This window comes from Ctenocephalides felis, unplaced genomic scaffold (genome assembly GCF_003426905.1).
Source record: "Ctenocephalides felis isolate EL2017-DRISC unplaced genomic scaffold, ASM342690v1 CF-g0.4_SCAFFOLD_02490, whole genome shotgun sequence".
Taxonomy (NCBI): domain Eukaryota; kingdom Metazoa; phylum Arthropoda; class Insecta; order Siphonaptera; family Pulicidae; genus Ctenocephalides; species Ctenocephalides felis.
In genome coordinates this window covers 17,111-31,642 of record NW_020538644.1, presented here as the reverse complement: position 1 = coordinate 31,642, position 14,532 = coordinate 17,111, and the positions used below count along the sequence as shown (strand labels likewise).

General features: G+C 32.3%; 1 protein-coding gene across 1 annotated transcript; it reads right to left on the bottom strand.

Moving 5' to 3' along the window:
* Positions 1 to 2,148: 2,148 nt before the first annotated feature.
* LOC113380965 (GATA zinc finger domain-containing protein 14-like) lies at positions 2,149 to 8,342 on the bottom strand. Its single transcript, XM_026619983.1, has 4 exons — positions 7,869 to 8,342; positions 2,865 to 3,486; positions 2,609 to 2,805; positions 2,149 to 2,289 (listed from the first exon to the last, which is right to left on the bottom strand). Exons 1-4 carry the CDS (start codon positions 8,340 to 8,342, stop codon positions 2,149 to 2,151), a joined length of 1,434 nt encoding a protein of 477 aa, XP_026475768.1.
* Positions 8,343 to 14,532: the final 6,190 nt, after the last annotated feature.

The following is a 14,532-nucleotide window of genomic DNA, read 5'->3' as shown; positions in this document are numbered from 1 at the left end:
TGGTTTATTTTGTAGATCAAACCGTGGTGCCAAACTTTGTCAAAAGCTTTTTCGATGTCAATAAATATGGCAGAGCAATATTTTTTATTCTGCAATGCCATATGTATGTCGTTTATGACCCTATGACCTTGGTGGATTGTTGAGTGTTGAGGTCTAAAACCAAACTGGTGGTCGGGAATTATTGTAAGCTTTTCGTTTATTCTGCTTAGGATTATTTTCTCCATTATTTTTGAAAGTATTGGCATTAGGCTGATTGGTCTGTACGATGTAGCTTCAGTAGGCGATTTCCCTGGTTTCAGGGTCATAATAATTTCAGAAATTTTAAAACATTTTGGCCAATATGTTGTTCTAAGGATTGCATTAAATATGTATGTCAAGAGCACTATGCTTTTCTTGGACAGTTCTTTGATCATCCTGCCTTTTATTTTATCCACTCCAGCGCTTTTTTTGTTTTTAATAAGCATTATATATTTTTTAACTTCTTTGGGAGTAGTTTTTATTATCGCATTTTTATTTCTGTTATCTATCATAAGTGCGTCGTTAGCTTCTTGGTCGGTTTGGTTACCAGCAGTAGAAAAAAACAGTTTTTAAATAGTTCGCGAATAATGCCGCTTTCTCTTTGTTGCTTTTTGCCCATTCGCTTGCGCTGTCCATTCTTATAGGTGATTAATTATGGAATGTTTGATATCTAGTGGACTTCGTGGGTTTCCATATTGTTTTGTCGTATCTGCTTAAGTTTGAAATATATTGCGTAATCTCACTGTCCCTTAGATCTTTTAGTTTCTTTTTGAGGGAATTTGTCAGGTTGTTAAAGATTGTTTTATCCTTAGGATTTTGCGTGTTTTGCCATTTTTTCCTTGTTTTACGTTTTTGTTTTATTAGGCGTTTTATTTCTAGGGGGATATCATAGTTAGTTTTATTTTGTTCGTGTTTTGTGGGGGTAGCTTTTGTAAATGCATCTTGCAATGTAGTTATGAACGCATTTAGGCTATTGTCAATATCCTCTGCAGTTTTTAGTCGTATTTTGAGGTTTATGTTTGAATCAATTTCAGTTTTAAATGTATCCCAATCCGTCTTACAGTTATATAGGTTGTTATTTATTTGCTTATTTAATATACGTGAACTCAATGTTAAGATTATTGGTGTATGATCCGAGGAGAGGTCTAAGTTATTTTCAATCGTCATATATTTAGGCGAAATACCACTCGTTATGAAAAGGTCTAGCAGGTCAGGTGTTTTTTGTTTGTCTGTAGGCCAGTATGTAGGACTTCCTGTTGACATAAAAGAGTAATTGTTTTTCTGGATTAGTGCTGCTAATTCTTTACCTTTTCTTGTGGTTAATCTTGATCCCCAGAGCGTGTTTTTAGAATTGAAGTCTCCACCCACGATGAATTTTGTACCTAAGGTTCTGAAAAATTTTTCATAATCTTCACATTTAAGATTATACCTAGGGGGACAATAAATTGCAGAAACTGTTAAATCAGTTGCATGTGTGAAACCCTTAACTTTTATGGTGGTTGCTTGTATTTCGTTATGTTGAAATTTTAGTAATTCGTAGTGCTCGATCGAAAATTTTATCAGTATACCTGTACCAGCGTGAGCAGTTTGGTCTGGATGATTGGTGAAATAAAAGTTATAAGACGCAATTCTGAAGAATAAAGAATCAGTCAAGTGAGTTTCACTTATTAACAGAATATCGATCATTTGTAGATGTAGGAAAGTTTTTAGTTCATTTTGATGGTTTAGAATACCGTTGGCATTCCATTCGGCAATGCGTAACAGGTTAATCATTTTTTAGCTAGTAAGGTAAGCATGTTGAGGATCATATTGTTCTGCTCCATAAGTTGTTTGAACATATCTTTGAATGTACTTAAAAATTCATGTAGTGTTGATCCTATTTCTGTTGCATTGTTTCCGCCGTTGTTTTGATTTTTCAGAATTTAGGAATAAGTCATGTGGTTCGAAACATTAGTATGATTTGATCGTGGTCTTGTATTGATTTCTTGAAAACGTTTTGAAATGTTTTGTATTGGTGTGGCACTAGTTTTGTTATGTAAGGTATTATACATAGTGCGGTAGCTGGTGCATCCTCTATATAGATTGCCGGGTGTGGGCCTCCGCACAAAGCGCATGTGGCTGGAGTGCTTTTTAATTTTTTACATTTTGAAGTATCATGGTCGCCGCCGCATTTGACGCAGACAAATGGTCTGTTGCAATAGAATTTACAGTGTCCATATAATTGGCACCTTGTACACTGTATAATACCAAATCTTTTTCTAGGAGATTCCACTGTTACAATTTGATTTAAAATTTTGTTCAGTTTATAAATTGTGGTGTTATTCTCTGAAGGCTCCAAATCGACGAAAAACATGTTTAATGGGTATTTGGTCTTGTGTTGCAAGATATTGACAATGTTTCTCACTTTGTAGTTTAGTTTTTCTAGCGCTGATTTAATTTCGTTAGTATCGGTTGTGTGGTGAATATTTTTTATAACTACTCTGTAGGCTCTCTCTTGTTTAATTTGGTAGGTATGATACACTACGCGTTTTGATTTAAAAAATTGTATGAGCAATTTATATTGCTCGGGTGTTTCGACGTTTATTTTCACTATATCGTCGTGCAATGATTTTGTTGTGTACTGCTCCCTGTTTATTATTGTGTTGATTTCGCCTGTCATGTCAGCGATATCGTCTACGTCATAGACGAAAATGGGAGGTGGCCTTTGAACCGTATTCCTGTTATCAGCTTGCGAGGTCGAAGGGCCTGGTGTTTCTATTGTGTTATCGGCTTGGGTCGCCGGTTTACCTGTTGCGAGAACATTAAACCGGTTTGATGTTTTATAATGCTGACGTTTTCGATATGGCCTGTTGATGTTTTTCGACGTTTGTTAGTTTTGATTGTCTGCCAGCTTACTGCTTGATTAATTTGTTCTGTTTCCATGTGATTAACAGTTCCGGGTGATTGGTGATTAGTGTTGTTATGTTGATTAATTAAATGTTTTTGCACATATGCACTATTTGTTTGCGAGGTGTTTAACATGTGATTAACAGTTTCGGGTGATTGGTAATTAGTGTTGTTATGTTGATTAATTAAATGATTTTGCATGTATGCACTATTTGTTTGCGAGGTGTTTAACATGTGGTTAACAGTTTCGGGTGATTGGTAATTAGTGTTGTTATGTTGATTAATTAAATGATTTTGCACGTATGCACTATTTGTTTGCGAGGTGTTTAACATGTGATTAACAGATTCGGGTGATTGGTAATTAATGTTGTTATGTTGATTAATTAAATGGTTTTGCACGTATGCACTATCTGTTTGCGAAGTGTTTAACATGTGATTAACTGTTTCAGGTGATTGGTAATTCATGTTGTTATGTTGATTAATTAAATGGTTTTGCGCGTATGCACTATTTGTTTGGGAGGTGTCATTCAGTATTTCAATTGATTGTACAATTGGAATAGTTGAACTATTTTCTTCGCTGTTCTGCATGATTATTTAGTAACACTGAGATTACACTGTATTATTATTTTATTTATTCACTGCACTATTTCTTTTTATTTACATGCCCCCCTAAAAGGGGGGCTTAGTTTCACTACTGTGTAGTTTTGGATGGATTGAGTATAATTTTATATTACACTGCTCACTAATTTTGTTATGATTGGATAAATATTATTTTATTTTATTGAAGCACTGATCCGAACAGTACGGCTGCTCGAGGTAAACTATTTATAAAAAATGCTAATACAGTTTAAAAAATGAGAAACATGATCTTGATGAGATTTGAGCAAACAATATGTTTAGGAAAAGAAAATAGATTTTTCTTAAATAATAAATTAATTGCAAAAAAATATAATAATGTAGAGAACTATGATAATATGATCAAAATGAAAATGATAAAAATAGATGAGTGTTTTATCAGAACAGGATATTAAACATAATAGAATTTTTTTGAAAGTTATGGAAAATTTTTTTTAAGAAAAGGTTAATGACAAAGTTGAACTAATTACCTGTATGTTTGAAAATATGTTAGCACTTTTTCACTAAACAAGATTTTTAACAAAAAATGAATTTGTGAGTTATTTTTCGCCGAATAATTAGATTTTGTAAATCAAAATTACTAAGAGATTTGTCTTTTTTAAAATTATGTTTAATATCCTGTTCTGATAATCCACTCATTTATTTTTATCATTTTCATTTTGATCATATTATCATAGTTCTGTACATTATTATATTTTTTTGCAATTAATTTATTATTTAAGAAAAATCTATTTTCTTTTCCTAAACATATTGTTTGCTCAAATCTCATCAAGATCATGTTTCTTGACAGATGTCCTGAAGATGGAACGTACCTAGTTCCGAAACGTCGATAGTAAACAAATAATTAAATAAAGAAATTGTTTATTAAAAACTTTTCTTGTTTTTTTATTTTTTATTATTTTTGGATTCTTGTTCGAAACTCTACAAAATATACACAAATTCAAGATTCTACCATTCAATATATATATCTTATATATAAAAATGGAGCTCTCTTTCAAATGTCCGAATAAAACTCGAAAACGGCTGAATCGATTTGGCCCGTCTTAGTCTTGAAAAATTCGTGCCAATCCAGAGAAAGTCCAAAAGGTGAGAAATTATTTCAAATCCGTGTAGAAACTTTACATTTTTAATTTGAAAATTTTTGTAGAAGCGTAATTTAAATAAAACAATGGACGGTGGCAATTTCGTGAAATGTCAAACACTTTTGACAGATGATGTTCAATTACGTTTAATAGGATGTTTTACGCGAATATTATTTATTTATGATAAATTTGTAGTAAGTAGTTTTGCTTGTAGTTTTATTTATATACAAAAACGTTAGTAAACGAGCCGCAAGTGTTACTAGAGACTCAAAATATAAAGTTTTTTGATATGTTAATATGAAAATGCACTTTTTGGCATATTTTTCTCAAACACGGTGCTCTGAAAGATCTCATTTATATAATTATATACTCATTGGTATTTATAAAACATTTTCTAGGTTATATTATTTTTTATTTATCTTATTTAAATTCAGAACCTAAATTTGATATCGATCAAATGGACATTTTGTCGAATAACATTTTTCCAATTATAATTTCCCAGAATTTATCGCAGAATAGATATTAATATATTAAGGTCCGGGATTAAAAAGGTCCACCACCGATGTGTCAAAAATCAGTAAAGTTAAGCATTGTTTAACAACAATATTTGAAAGTAGAGGAAAAAAGTTTGTAAGATAAAAAATATATAGCTAAACCTTGATTTGAAAACGGTAATCTTTGTAATGGGGGAGATAAACGGTAATCTTTGAAAATCCATAATAAAAGTATTTTCTTCCGTTGGTAGTTTTTTAGCATTAGTTAAAAATGTAATTATTTTGTAAAATACCTTTAAAATTATAATAAGGATTTAAACCTTTTTGCCACCTGCCCGTTTCAAGTTACCCCGCCTATAGGGTAAAAAGGTGTAGATAACGAATTTTTGAAAGACATCAAAAAAATACATTTCTACAATGATGAAGTAGCTGGCAATTTTACTGAACGTAGTCAGATAATTGTTCGTTAATTCATCGAATGTTACTTGAAACTTCGTAACTTAAAAATTTCAAGAAAAAAAAAATTGAACAAAAAATTATAACAATTTTTTTTCCAAAAGCAATTATTTTGTTAAAACAAGCAGAAAGTTCTTTGAATCATTCAAATCGGACGCTTAGTTCTCTCAAAAACTGCCATTTTTTGTACATTTAGCTTTATCGGAATATCGGAGTATCGGAATGTCGGAATGTCGAAGTATTTGAATATCTGAATATCTGAATATCTGAATATCTGAATATCTGAATATCTGAATATCTGAATATCTGAATATCTCTAGAAATTGATTAGAATATACATTAGGGGGCGTCCATTAATCACGTGAGGTTTTTAGGGGGACGGGGGGGTTGACAAAAAATCACGAAATATTACGAGGGGGAGGGAGCGGTATAGCAAGGTATCACGTGTAATTTTTTTTTAATATTTATTATAAAAAAGTTCAAATATTTTAAAAAAAACTCAAAAATTTTACAGTTTTTTCACGTAACTAAAAATACACGTGATGTTTGGTGGGGGAGGGGGGGGGTAATTTTGAATATCACCAAATATCACCAAGGGGGAGGGGGGGTCTAAGAATCCGCAAAAACTCGCTCACGTGATTAATGGACGCCCACTTATTAGCAAAACAACGTTTGCCGGGTCAGCTAGTATATATATATATATATATATATATATATATATATATATATATATTGTAGAGTTTCGAACAAGAATCCAAAAGTAATAAAAAACAAGAAAAGTTTTTTAACAAACAATTTCTTTATTTATTTGCCAGATTATCATATTTCTGTGCATTATTATTTTTTGCAATTAATTTATTATTTAAGAAAAATCCATTTTCTTTTCGTAAACGTATTGTTTGCTTAAATCTCATCAAGATCATGTTTCTTGACAGATGTCCTGAAGATGAAACATACCTAGTTCCGAAACGTCGACAGTAAATAAATAAATAAATAAAGAAATTGTTTATTAAAAAACTTTTCTTGTTTTTTATTACTTTTGGATTCTTGTTTGAAATGTATCAAGATATATATATATATATATATATATATATATATACATAGCTGGGCACCGTTAATCAAATAGTTAACTTCGTTAATGAAATAGTTAACTTCGTTAATCGTTAATCCGCTACAAAAAAAGTTAACTTCGTTAAACGTTAAAGCGTTACATTTCGGAAGAATTAACGCAAGTTAACGTTAATCGTTAATCCGTTAATATGTGTAAAATTACATTTTTATATCGTTGCGTTAGTGAACTTAAAAAACTTATTAACTTCCCGTAGGGCAAGTTATAGTAATCGCAAAAAAATCGAAAATGAAAATTTTTATATATCTTTACGTTTCAGAGGTTTCTGAACATTTTGGCATACCTTAGAAAAAATTGATGTATGTGTGTGTGTGTGTGTGTATGTGTGTGTGTGTGTGTGTGTATGTATGTATGTGTGTGTATGTATGTGCGGATACAAATTTTCGTCGACGATTTTGGGAACACGGGTCAACCGATTTGAATAATTCAAAAAACATTCGATTCGTATTGATAAGGAGACGTGCTGATTAGTTTTTGGCGAAGGCAGGTCTAGCCGTTCCGAAGATACGGGGCAAAAAGTGCCGAAAACGGTAACTCAGTTTTTGAGAGAACGGAGCGTCCGATTTGAATAATTCAAAAAACATTTCACTTGTATTGACAAGATGAAAAATCGATAAAATTTTCATTAAGGTAGGTCTAGCAGTTTCGGAGATATGGAGGAAAAAGTAAAAAAATGAGCCATTTGGCGGTCAAAAATGATCATTAGACATATGCTCATCAAATTATCAGATGTTTTATAGAGATTTTAACAGTAAGTATACATTTTGTTAACATTCCTATGGGTTCCGTACCAATGCTTATGCGTTAGACAGCGACGCGGCGCTTACGCGCTTTATATTTTGTCCCTATGCAGTTACAGCAGTACGATTGCTTTGAAAAGAAAGTTCAGATCTTCCACAATATGTCAAAATAAAAAAAAAAATTTTTCAAAAAAAAAAAACAAAAAAAAAATTAAAAAAAAATTTTTTTTTAAAAAAAATTTTTTTCAAAAAAAAGTAATTTTTTGTCCAATTTATAGTTTCTCAAAAATCTTATTTTTTCAAAGTAATTTTTTTTTTCAAAAATGTTAATCGTTTTGAAAAAAAAAATAATTTTTGGTACGGGAAGTTCCAGCAATTTGCCTTAAGGCACGATGCCTTAATTGCCTTAAGACAGAATTCCACTTACAGCTAGTTGTTGCACTATTTGCGTTGGGAGTTTATTAGGTGCTCTAGATGCCACATTTGCATATGACATGTTGGTAGTTTTCTCGTTATATTTGGCCTCTGTTTTTTCGTGCTCTAAAATTTCTTTTTGAAGCATTAGCTCCAAATTTGACCATTTTTTGAGAATGAACTTTATTACGCCTTTGGACACTTTGTTCGACTCATTAAAAAGAAAACTTTCAAGTTTCTCTCTTTCAATTTTAACTTTATTCAAACTATCCGCGGATAGATTGCTTATGCTTTCTTTAGGGGTTGTGTCCCCCTTCTCCACCACTTTCTCTTTAGGGGTTTCATCGCCTTTCTTAACTACTTTCTCTTTAGGGGTTGTATCCCCCTTCTCCAGCACTTTCTCTTGGTTTTTGGCTTCTGCCTTTTGGCCAGCGGCCGTTTTGGTTAACGAGTTATCCGTTTTAATTTTGGATTTTTGGGTGTTCATTATTGTTCCCACGAGTATAGGAGATTAGCAGTCGACCCAGGTAGCGCTCAGTGCTTGGGCAAGCCTGTTACTGTCGAGGTGTTGGCTGGTGCCTCGGAGTTGGTCGGTCAGAACTGTATTTCCTCACAGCCATTCACTCCTTCGGCGCGCGCCCTACCTTAGTGTTGAGGGTGTTTTTTATAGAGGATCCTTCCTCGACCCGGGCGATTAAGCCAAGGACCCCGTTCTCTAGTGACATGACCTAGAGCTTGCGGTATGTGCCGCTTTTATGTGGGGATCAAAGATGTTCTCGCCCCACAACCTTCCTCCTTTACTCGGGCTTAGGACCGGCAGCAGCGCGCAAGGATACGTCTGCAGGCGGAGTTAGTAGATAGGGACATTCATTCATTATTTACTCTTATTCCATATAGCTCGAACTTTCACTCATTGCTATGTAGCGTCTGCTTGATAATTGATTATTTCTTAAATTTTAAATATTATGTTTGTGGGTGTTGTGCAGGACTTTTAGCCGTCAGTGGAGTGACGTTTCCATCCCTAACCACCTGGAGGCGGTCCTGCCTTTCTAGCTTTCGATTTATAGGTTCTAATTTTAGTTTTGTACTGCATTTCTGGTTTTAATGGCTTGTGCTGCAAAAGCAACAATTCATTTATTCAATATTTGTAAACACCTTCCGAGAGTGCAGCGATAAAATATTATTTGGTGTGGGTCTTGTAGGGGTCGTTTGTAAGAATGTGGGCGTATGTAGAAGGAATAGGTGAGGAAGGAAGAGCATTTGATAGAATGTCTGTGGAAGGAATTAGAGAATAAGGCAAAGCATAACAATGAAGTGCAAGATATGTTTCAGGATTAATTCTAAAATTATTGTAAAATGTGCGGTGGATATTGGAGTCTTGTAAAGAAATATTGGGAGTTGAGCAATGGAAGGTTTTGATGTACCTTTGCAAAGAAACAGGAGTATGTAATATCTTTGGGCAAAATGTGCATTGAAAATTTCTGTAAAACTGTTTTGGCTGTTTTCCATGTATTAATCTGATGTAGCGGGAAAACTAACTAAATAAAAAAAACTTTGACATAAGCGTCTTCATTGTCTTGGTATTTTTGAGATTGCAAATAGAATGAAAACATTCTTCATTACTATTTATTATTATTCTTTTAAGCATAGTATTTGGTATTATTAATCATCTATAAAAAAGATGTTTTTATTATGACTGATAATTGCCTGAAAAAATAGTTTTATAAAAATATGATAAGGTATATATAAAAAAATATAAAAAATTATAAAAAGCAAAATTTCCAAAATTTCAAAAATATATTCTATATAAATTACCTCATTTAAGATATAATTTTATAAAATTATTTATGAATAATTTTTAAAACATTTGTTTTTGAAATGGTTAATGTGTTCGTAACATAAAAGTAATAAAATTCAAAATTGTGTTCTGGATTTTTTTCATACATTTCTCTTTGTATGTTGTTAAACCCTGTATATATATATATATATATATATATATAAATTATATAAATATAAATTATTATAAATAATAATTTAAATTATTTATATATATAAAAAACAGCAGCCTAGTACAGTCATAGCCTCAGAATATTCTAAGGGACATGAACATTCATAATATTTTTAGCCCTTTTCAATAAATGTAATTAAAATAGCAAATTGTGACAGTTTTATTCGTATGACGACTATACTCGCCAATACAAAAAATTCTGCCACATCTTCGTGACGAGTATATCCGTCAATTGCAGTTATCTGGTTAAATTGCATAAGTTTTGTACATTGGACTATTCAATATCATCAATTTTGAAATCAGACTATACAAAATTTAATTTTCTGAAATACGTGGTTCCAATTACGTTGTAATATTATTTCATACTAAATTATTAATATATTAATTAATTAAAGTGCATTTGCATATATTTGTTTTTATTATATAAATAATATAAATTATTATTTCAATGATAAATTATAATTTTTCGACTTCATAAAACTTTTTTTTTACAGTTTTTGGTATAAACTTGAAACCGTTCAAGTTGAATGCACAATCTGTGTATAGTTGTTTAGATGTAATTATCTTTTTCGATATATAAAATTTAAAATAATTTTATTAGATAAATTTGTAGATAATTTTAAATTCTTTAGAAGTATGTTACCAAATGTTTGACACTTTACACATTTTTGCTGAAATTGGGATATGAACTTCAAAAAATGTCCAAGCAGAATGTATAAATTGACTTTGGTATTTCAGACGAGTAACTTTTATGTAAAAGATTTTATTGATATTGTTATATATAACAAATATAATATATATATATATATATATATATGTATATATACAGGGTGGCTGATATGTATTGCAACAAAGTAAAGCGCTATAACTTTGTCATTTTCATTTTAAATTTCATTGTTTAAAAGCAAAAATGTCAAAAATAACATCAAATTTTAGAATCAGTTTATATTTGTTCTAATCGGCCACCTTTGGCACGAATTATGGGCTTCAAACGGCAGAAAAACCATAACACGCTGCACGAAAGTGGCTCTGGGGTATTTTGGCCCATTCCCGGCAAAGCGCCTTCTTGGGATGATCGACACTTTGGTATTTTTTAGTGCGAACCTTACTCTTCAAAATGTCCATGACACAAAAGTCCAGCGAATTTAGATCCAGAGATTTTGGTGGCTATTGTGCGATGGAAATGAAGAAAAAAACCTCTTTTATAAGCCATTTTTGGTAGGCGCGTGCTGAGTTTGATGGTGCTGAGTCCTGTTGGAATGTCCATGGTCTGCGATCGAAATTTTTGTCTACCCAGGACTTCAATACTGCCTTTAAGACATTTTCCCGATAATTTCGGCAATTATTTTGATCCCACGGATGATGAATAAGAGTGGAATGTCACCATCGGCCGTTATGATGGTTCACACCATTACCGTCGGCGGCGCTTGAGTTCTGGTGACCAATCGAAGGTGTAAATTTTTAGCTGACCTTTTTGGCAAGTAAACCCTATTATTTTGTTTGTTCACAAACTGCTCGATTTGGAAGGACTTTCCATATGAGAAAACCAAATTCGGTAACTAGCCACTTTCGTGCAAGCGAAGCAACCCCTTGACTCCTTCCCGTCTAACTTTTTTTTGTGCATCGATGAACTCTTGCACTTTTTGGAACTTCGATGGCTTTAGTCCAAGCTCATTTTTTAATATGTGTTGCATCCGTTTTTGCGATATGTTCAGCTCACGGGCCATTTTTTTACCACTGCGACACGAATTTCGATTGATTTTTGCCTATACTTTTTCGATCATTTCTGGGGTTGTTAGTGTTTTTTTTCGTCCACTTTTTGGATGAGGTGCAACACTGAATGTATCACGGTTACGAGATATGGTACGAGAAACAAAATATTTGTTTGCATTTAAATACTGGAGGGCTCTAAATATAGCCACTTAAGGTTTTCCAGCCAAGTATGAAGCAATCGCACTATCACGCTTGACTTCCATCACGAATATTTTTTTTCTGAATGCAATAGATCAAAATGCTTTTGTACGCTTGTGAACAATTAAATGAACAATCACTGGAATAAATCTGTCATCTGTCTGATGAGCGGTTTAGAAATAATAGCGGTCTGAAATTGGTTGCAATACATATCAGCCACCTTGTATATACGAGGTGTGTTCAAAAAGTACCCGGAATTACTAATAATTAAATTTCGCGGGTCTGGAGTGTCTGATTGTCAAAATTTTTTTTTTATTGTGTTGGTATACATGCCCCTAAAGTATGATGAAATTTTCAGCTATATTCACTGTTTACTTTGTCTGTGGTAGTCGCTAAGGTTCGACGTGTTTTTCTGAGCTCGGCGATTTTTACAATGGAAGAATTGAAAAGTCAAAGAATTTGTATTAAATTTTGCGTAAAAAATGAAATAAAGTGTTGCAAAGTGCAAAAATTCACCAGATATGGCTCCGTGTGACTTTTTCCTATTCCCAAAGTTGAAGAGACCCATGAAAGGACGGCGGTTTTCCTCGATTGAAGAAAATCGCTGAGAGTGCTCAAGGACATATCAAAAAGTGAATATCAAGGGTGCTTCGAAAATTGGAAAAAACGCTGGCATAAGTGTATTATATCTGGGGGGGACTACTTTGAAGGGGACCACATTAATGTAGACGAATAAATAAATATTTTTTTGAAAAAACGAAAATTCCGGGTACTTTTTGAACAGACCTCGTATATATATATATATATATTTCTTACCAGGTCCAAAGCAAATTTTTCAACCTTTTTTCAAACTCCTCTATTTCGCTTAGACTCTTCAATGGTATCACTGCCATTTGCTGCTCCTCTTCGTCTGAAACTGAAAACATACAAATTTCAGTTAGATTTTCCATCATTTCTTGACGATGAAGTGTAATTTTCTCCAACATTGTCGACAAGTGATTCAATGACTTTTCGGGCTTATCTTTGCTTGATAAAATGAACTTCACGATTAATATTTTAATACAATAAAAACGTTGACATTGAAAAATTTAGTGGCAAATTGTTCAAAATAACTTGAAACGTTGAGAACACAAAATTAGCAAATAGGATTTGCTGATAAAAACATATTCTTTTTCAGAAAGTTAGAATGAAATATTGTTTATTAAACATTATAATAGAGCAAGAAGTACATTTTTGAGCTATTTTCAATAAGCTCACAATAGCATAGCAAAAATAGTACTCGTATGTACTGATTTAGTACCAAATCTCTGTTTTTCTCTCCAACCCACCAAAAAAGCAGAAGACTAAGCAAATTGTGGGCTTATGTACAATTTCTGATATTATTAAGAAAATAATGATAAACAAAATACTTACTTGCTAAAGATTCAAGCTTTTCCTCAATGTTCGGTGGTATACTATTTTGAATGGCTGGCTCATTATTTCCTATTGAATATACAGCTTTTATCAATACTTTTAATAATTTATTACTTTAATACCTACTTATTATTTTAATACTTACTCGCTACAGATTGCTCCTCAATAGTTGAGGAGGGATGATGGTAGTCAAGAGATTCAATCATTTGTGCAATACTCTGCACATCATCGGGTAATTTAGCATCAAAATGTTTATTTATTATTGTTAATAATTTATTTGCTTGATTTCCTTGTATTTGGTTTTCCTTAATCCAAACATATAGATCGTTTAAACAAATGTTATTGCTCGAAGAAACCGTTTCGTTGATTGATCTATTCACTGAAATAAAAAAGCGGACAGAATCTACTTTCAGCCTACCACTTTTCTCGAGAGGGCAACTCAGCGGTCAGCCACTCTTCTGATTATGTTTATACTATTTTATTATATATGTATATTATATCTAATAATGTTGGCATATACTCAGTGCTGGGCCCGGGCCTAGGGCGGCTCAATTTAGGAGGCGGCAAATTTTTCAGAAGGTCAAAATTTTAAACTCAATAAAATGTCACGACAATTCATTTTAGGAATAGATCCTAAACTTTTTTTGTAAATTTAGAGATCATTTTCTATGAAATTGAACGTAATACGTTTTCTAATCAAATTTGTTATTCGTGGGTGCCGCATATATTCAAATCAACATTGTTTTTATATAAAAATGTATCTATCACATATCTAAAGACCATACACTTTGCTAAATTATATTTTAATTCTTTTGTACGCAAAATACTAATATATAAAAATTGATGAATATTATTGGAAAATTTTGGAAAATTTCCTTAACAAACTTCAGAAAGATTTATCAAAATCCGAATAATCGTTTAGGAGGAGTATACAGTGAGGGCTTGTAATTCAATATGAACTTTATATGATAGCAATGAAGCTCAAATTGATTCTACGTTTGTATGTGAAAAAGAGAAGGGCTGTTGTTAGGGTTTTCCCGACGATTATTCGTTTTTTTTCGCCGTAACAACCATCCTTGGACTTTAACAAACATTTTAAAAAAAGAATTGGCCAAATTGGTCCAGGCGTTGTTGAGTTATGCGCTTACCAACACATTTTGCGATCCATTTTTATATATAAGACTAGCTGACCCGACAGACTTCGTCCTGTCGGGTAAAATAAGTAAAAAGTAATATTTTAAATAAGAACAACTCAAATGCAAAATATAATTTATTGATAATTATGATTTAGCCAATTCATTTTCGTCGTATGCTCTGATAGAATATTGTTAATCCCATGACACAT

Bases quoted from the DNA above. Each gene is read 5' to 3' on its own strand.
- LOC113380965 (XM_026619983.1), bottom strand. From the start codon at position 8,342: ATGAACACCCAAAAATCCAAAATTAAAACGGATAACTCGTTAACCAAA. The intron at 3,487-7,868 runs GTAAGTGGAATT...ATAATCATGCAG, and splicing joins AAATAGTGCAACAACTAGCT to AACAGCGAAGAAAATAGTTC. The intron at 2,806-2,864 runs GCCATATCGAAA...TTCTCGCAACAG, and splicing joins ACGTCGAAAAACATCAACAG to GTAAACCGGCGACCCAAGCC.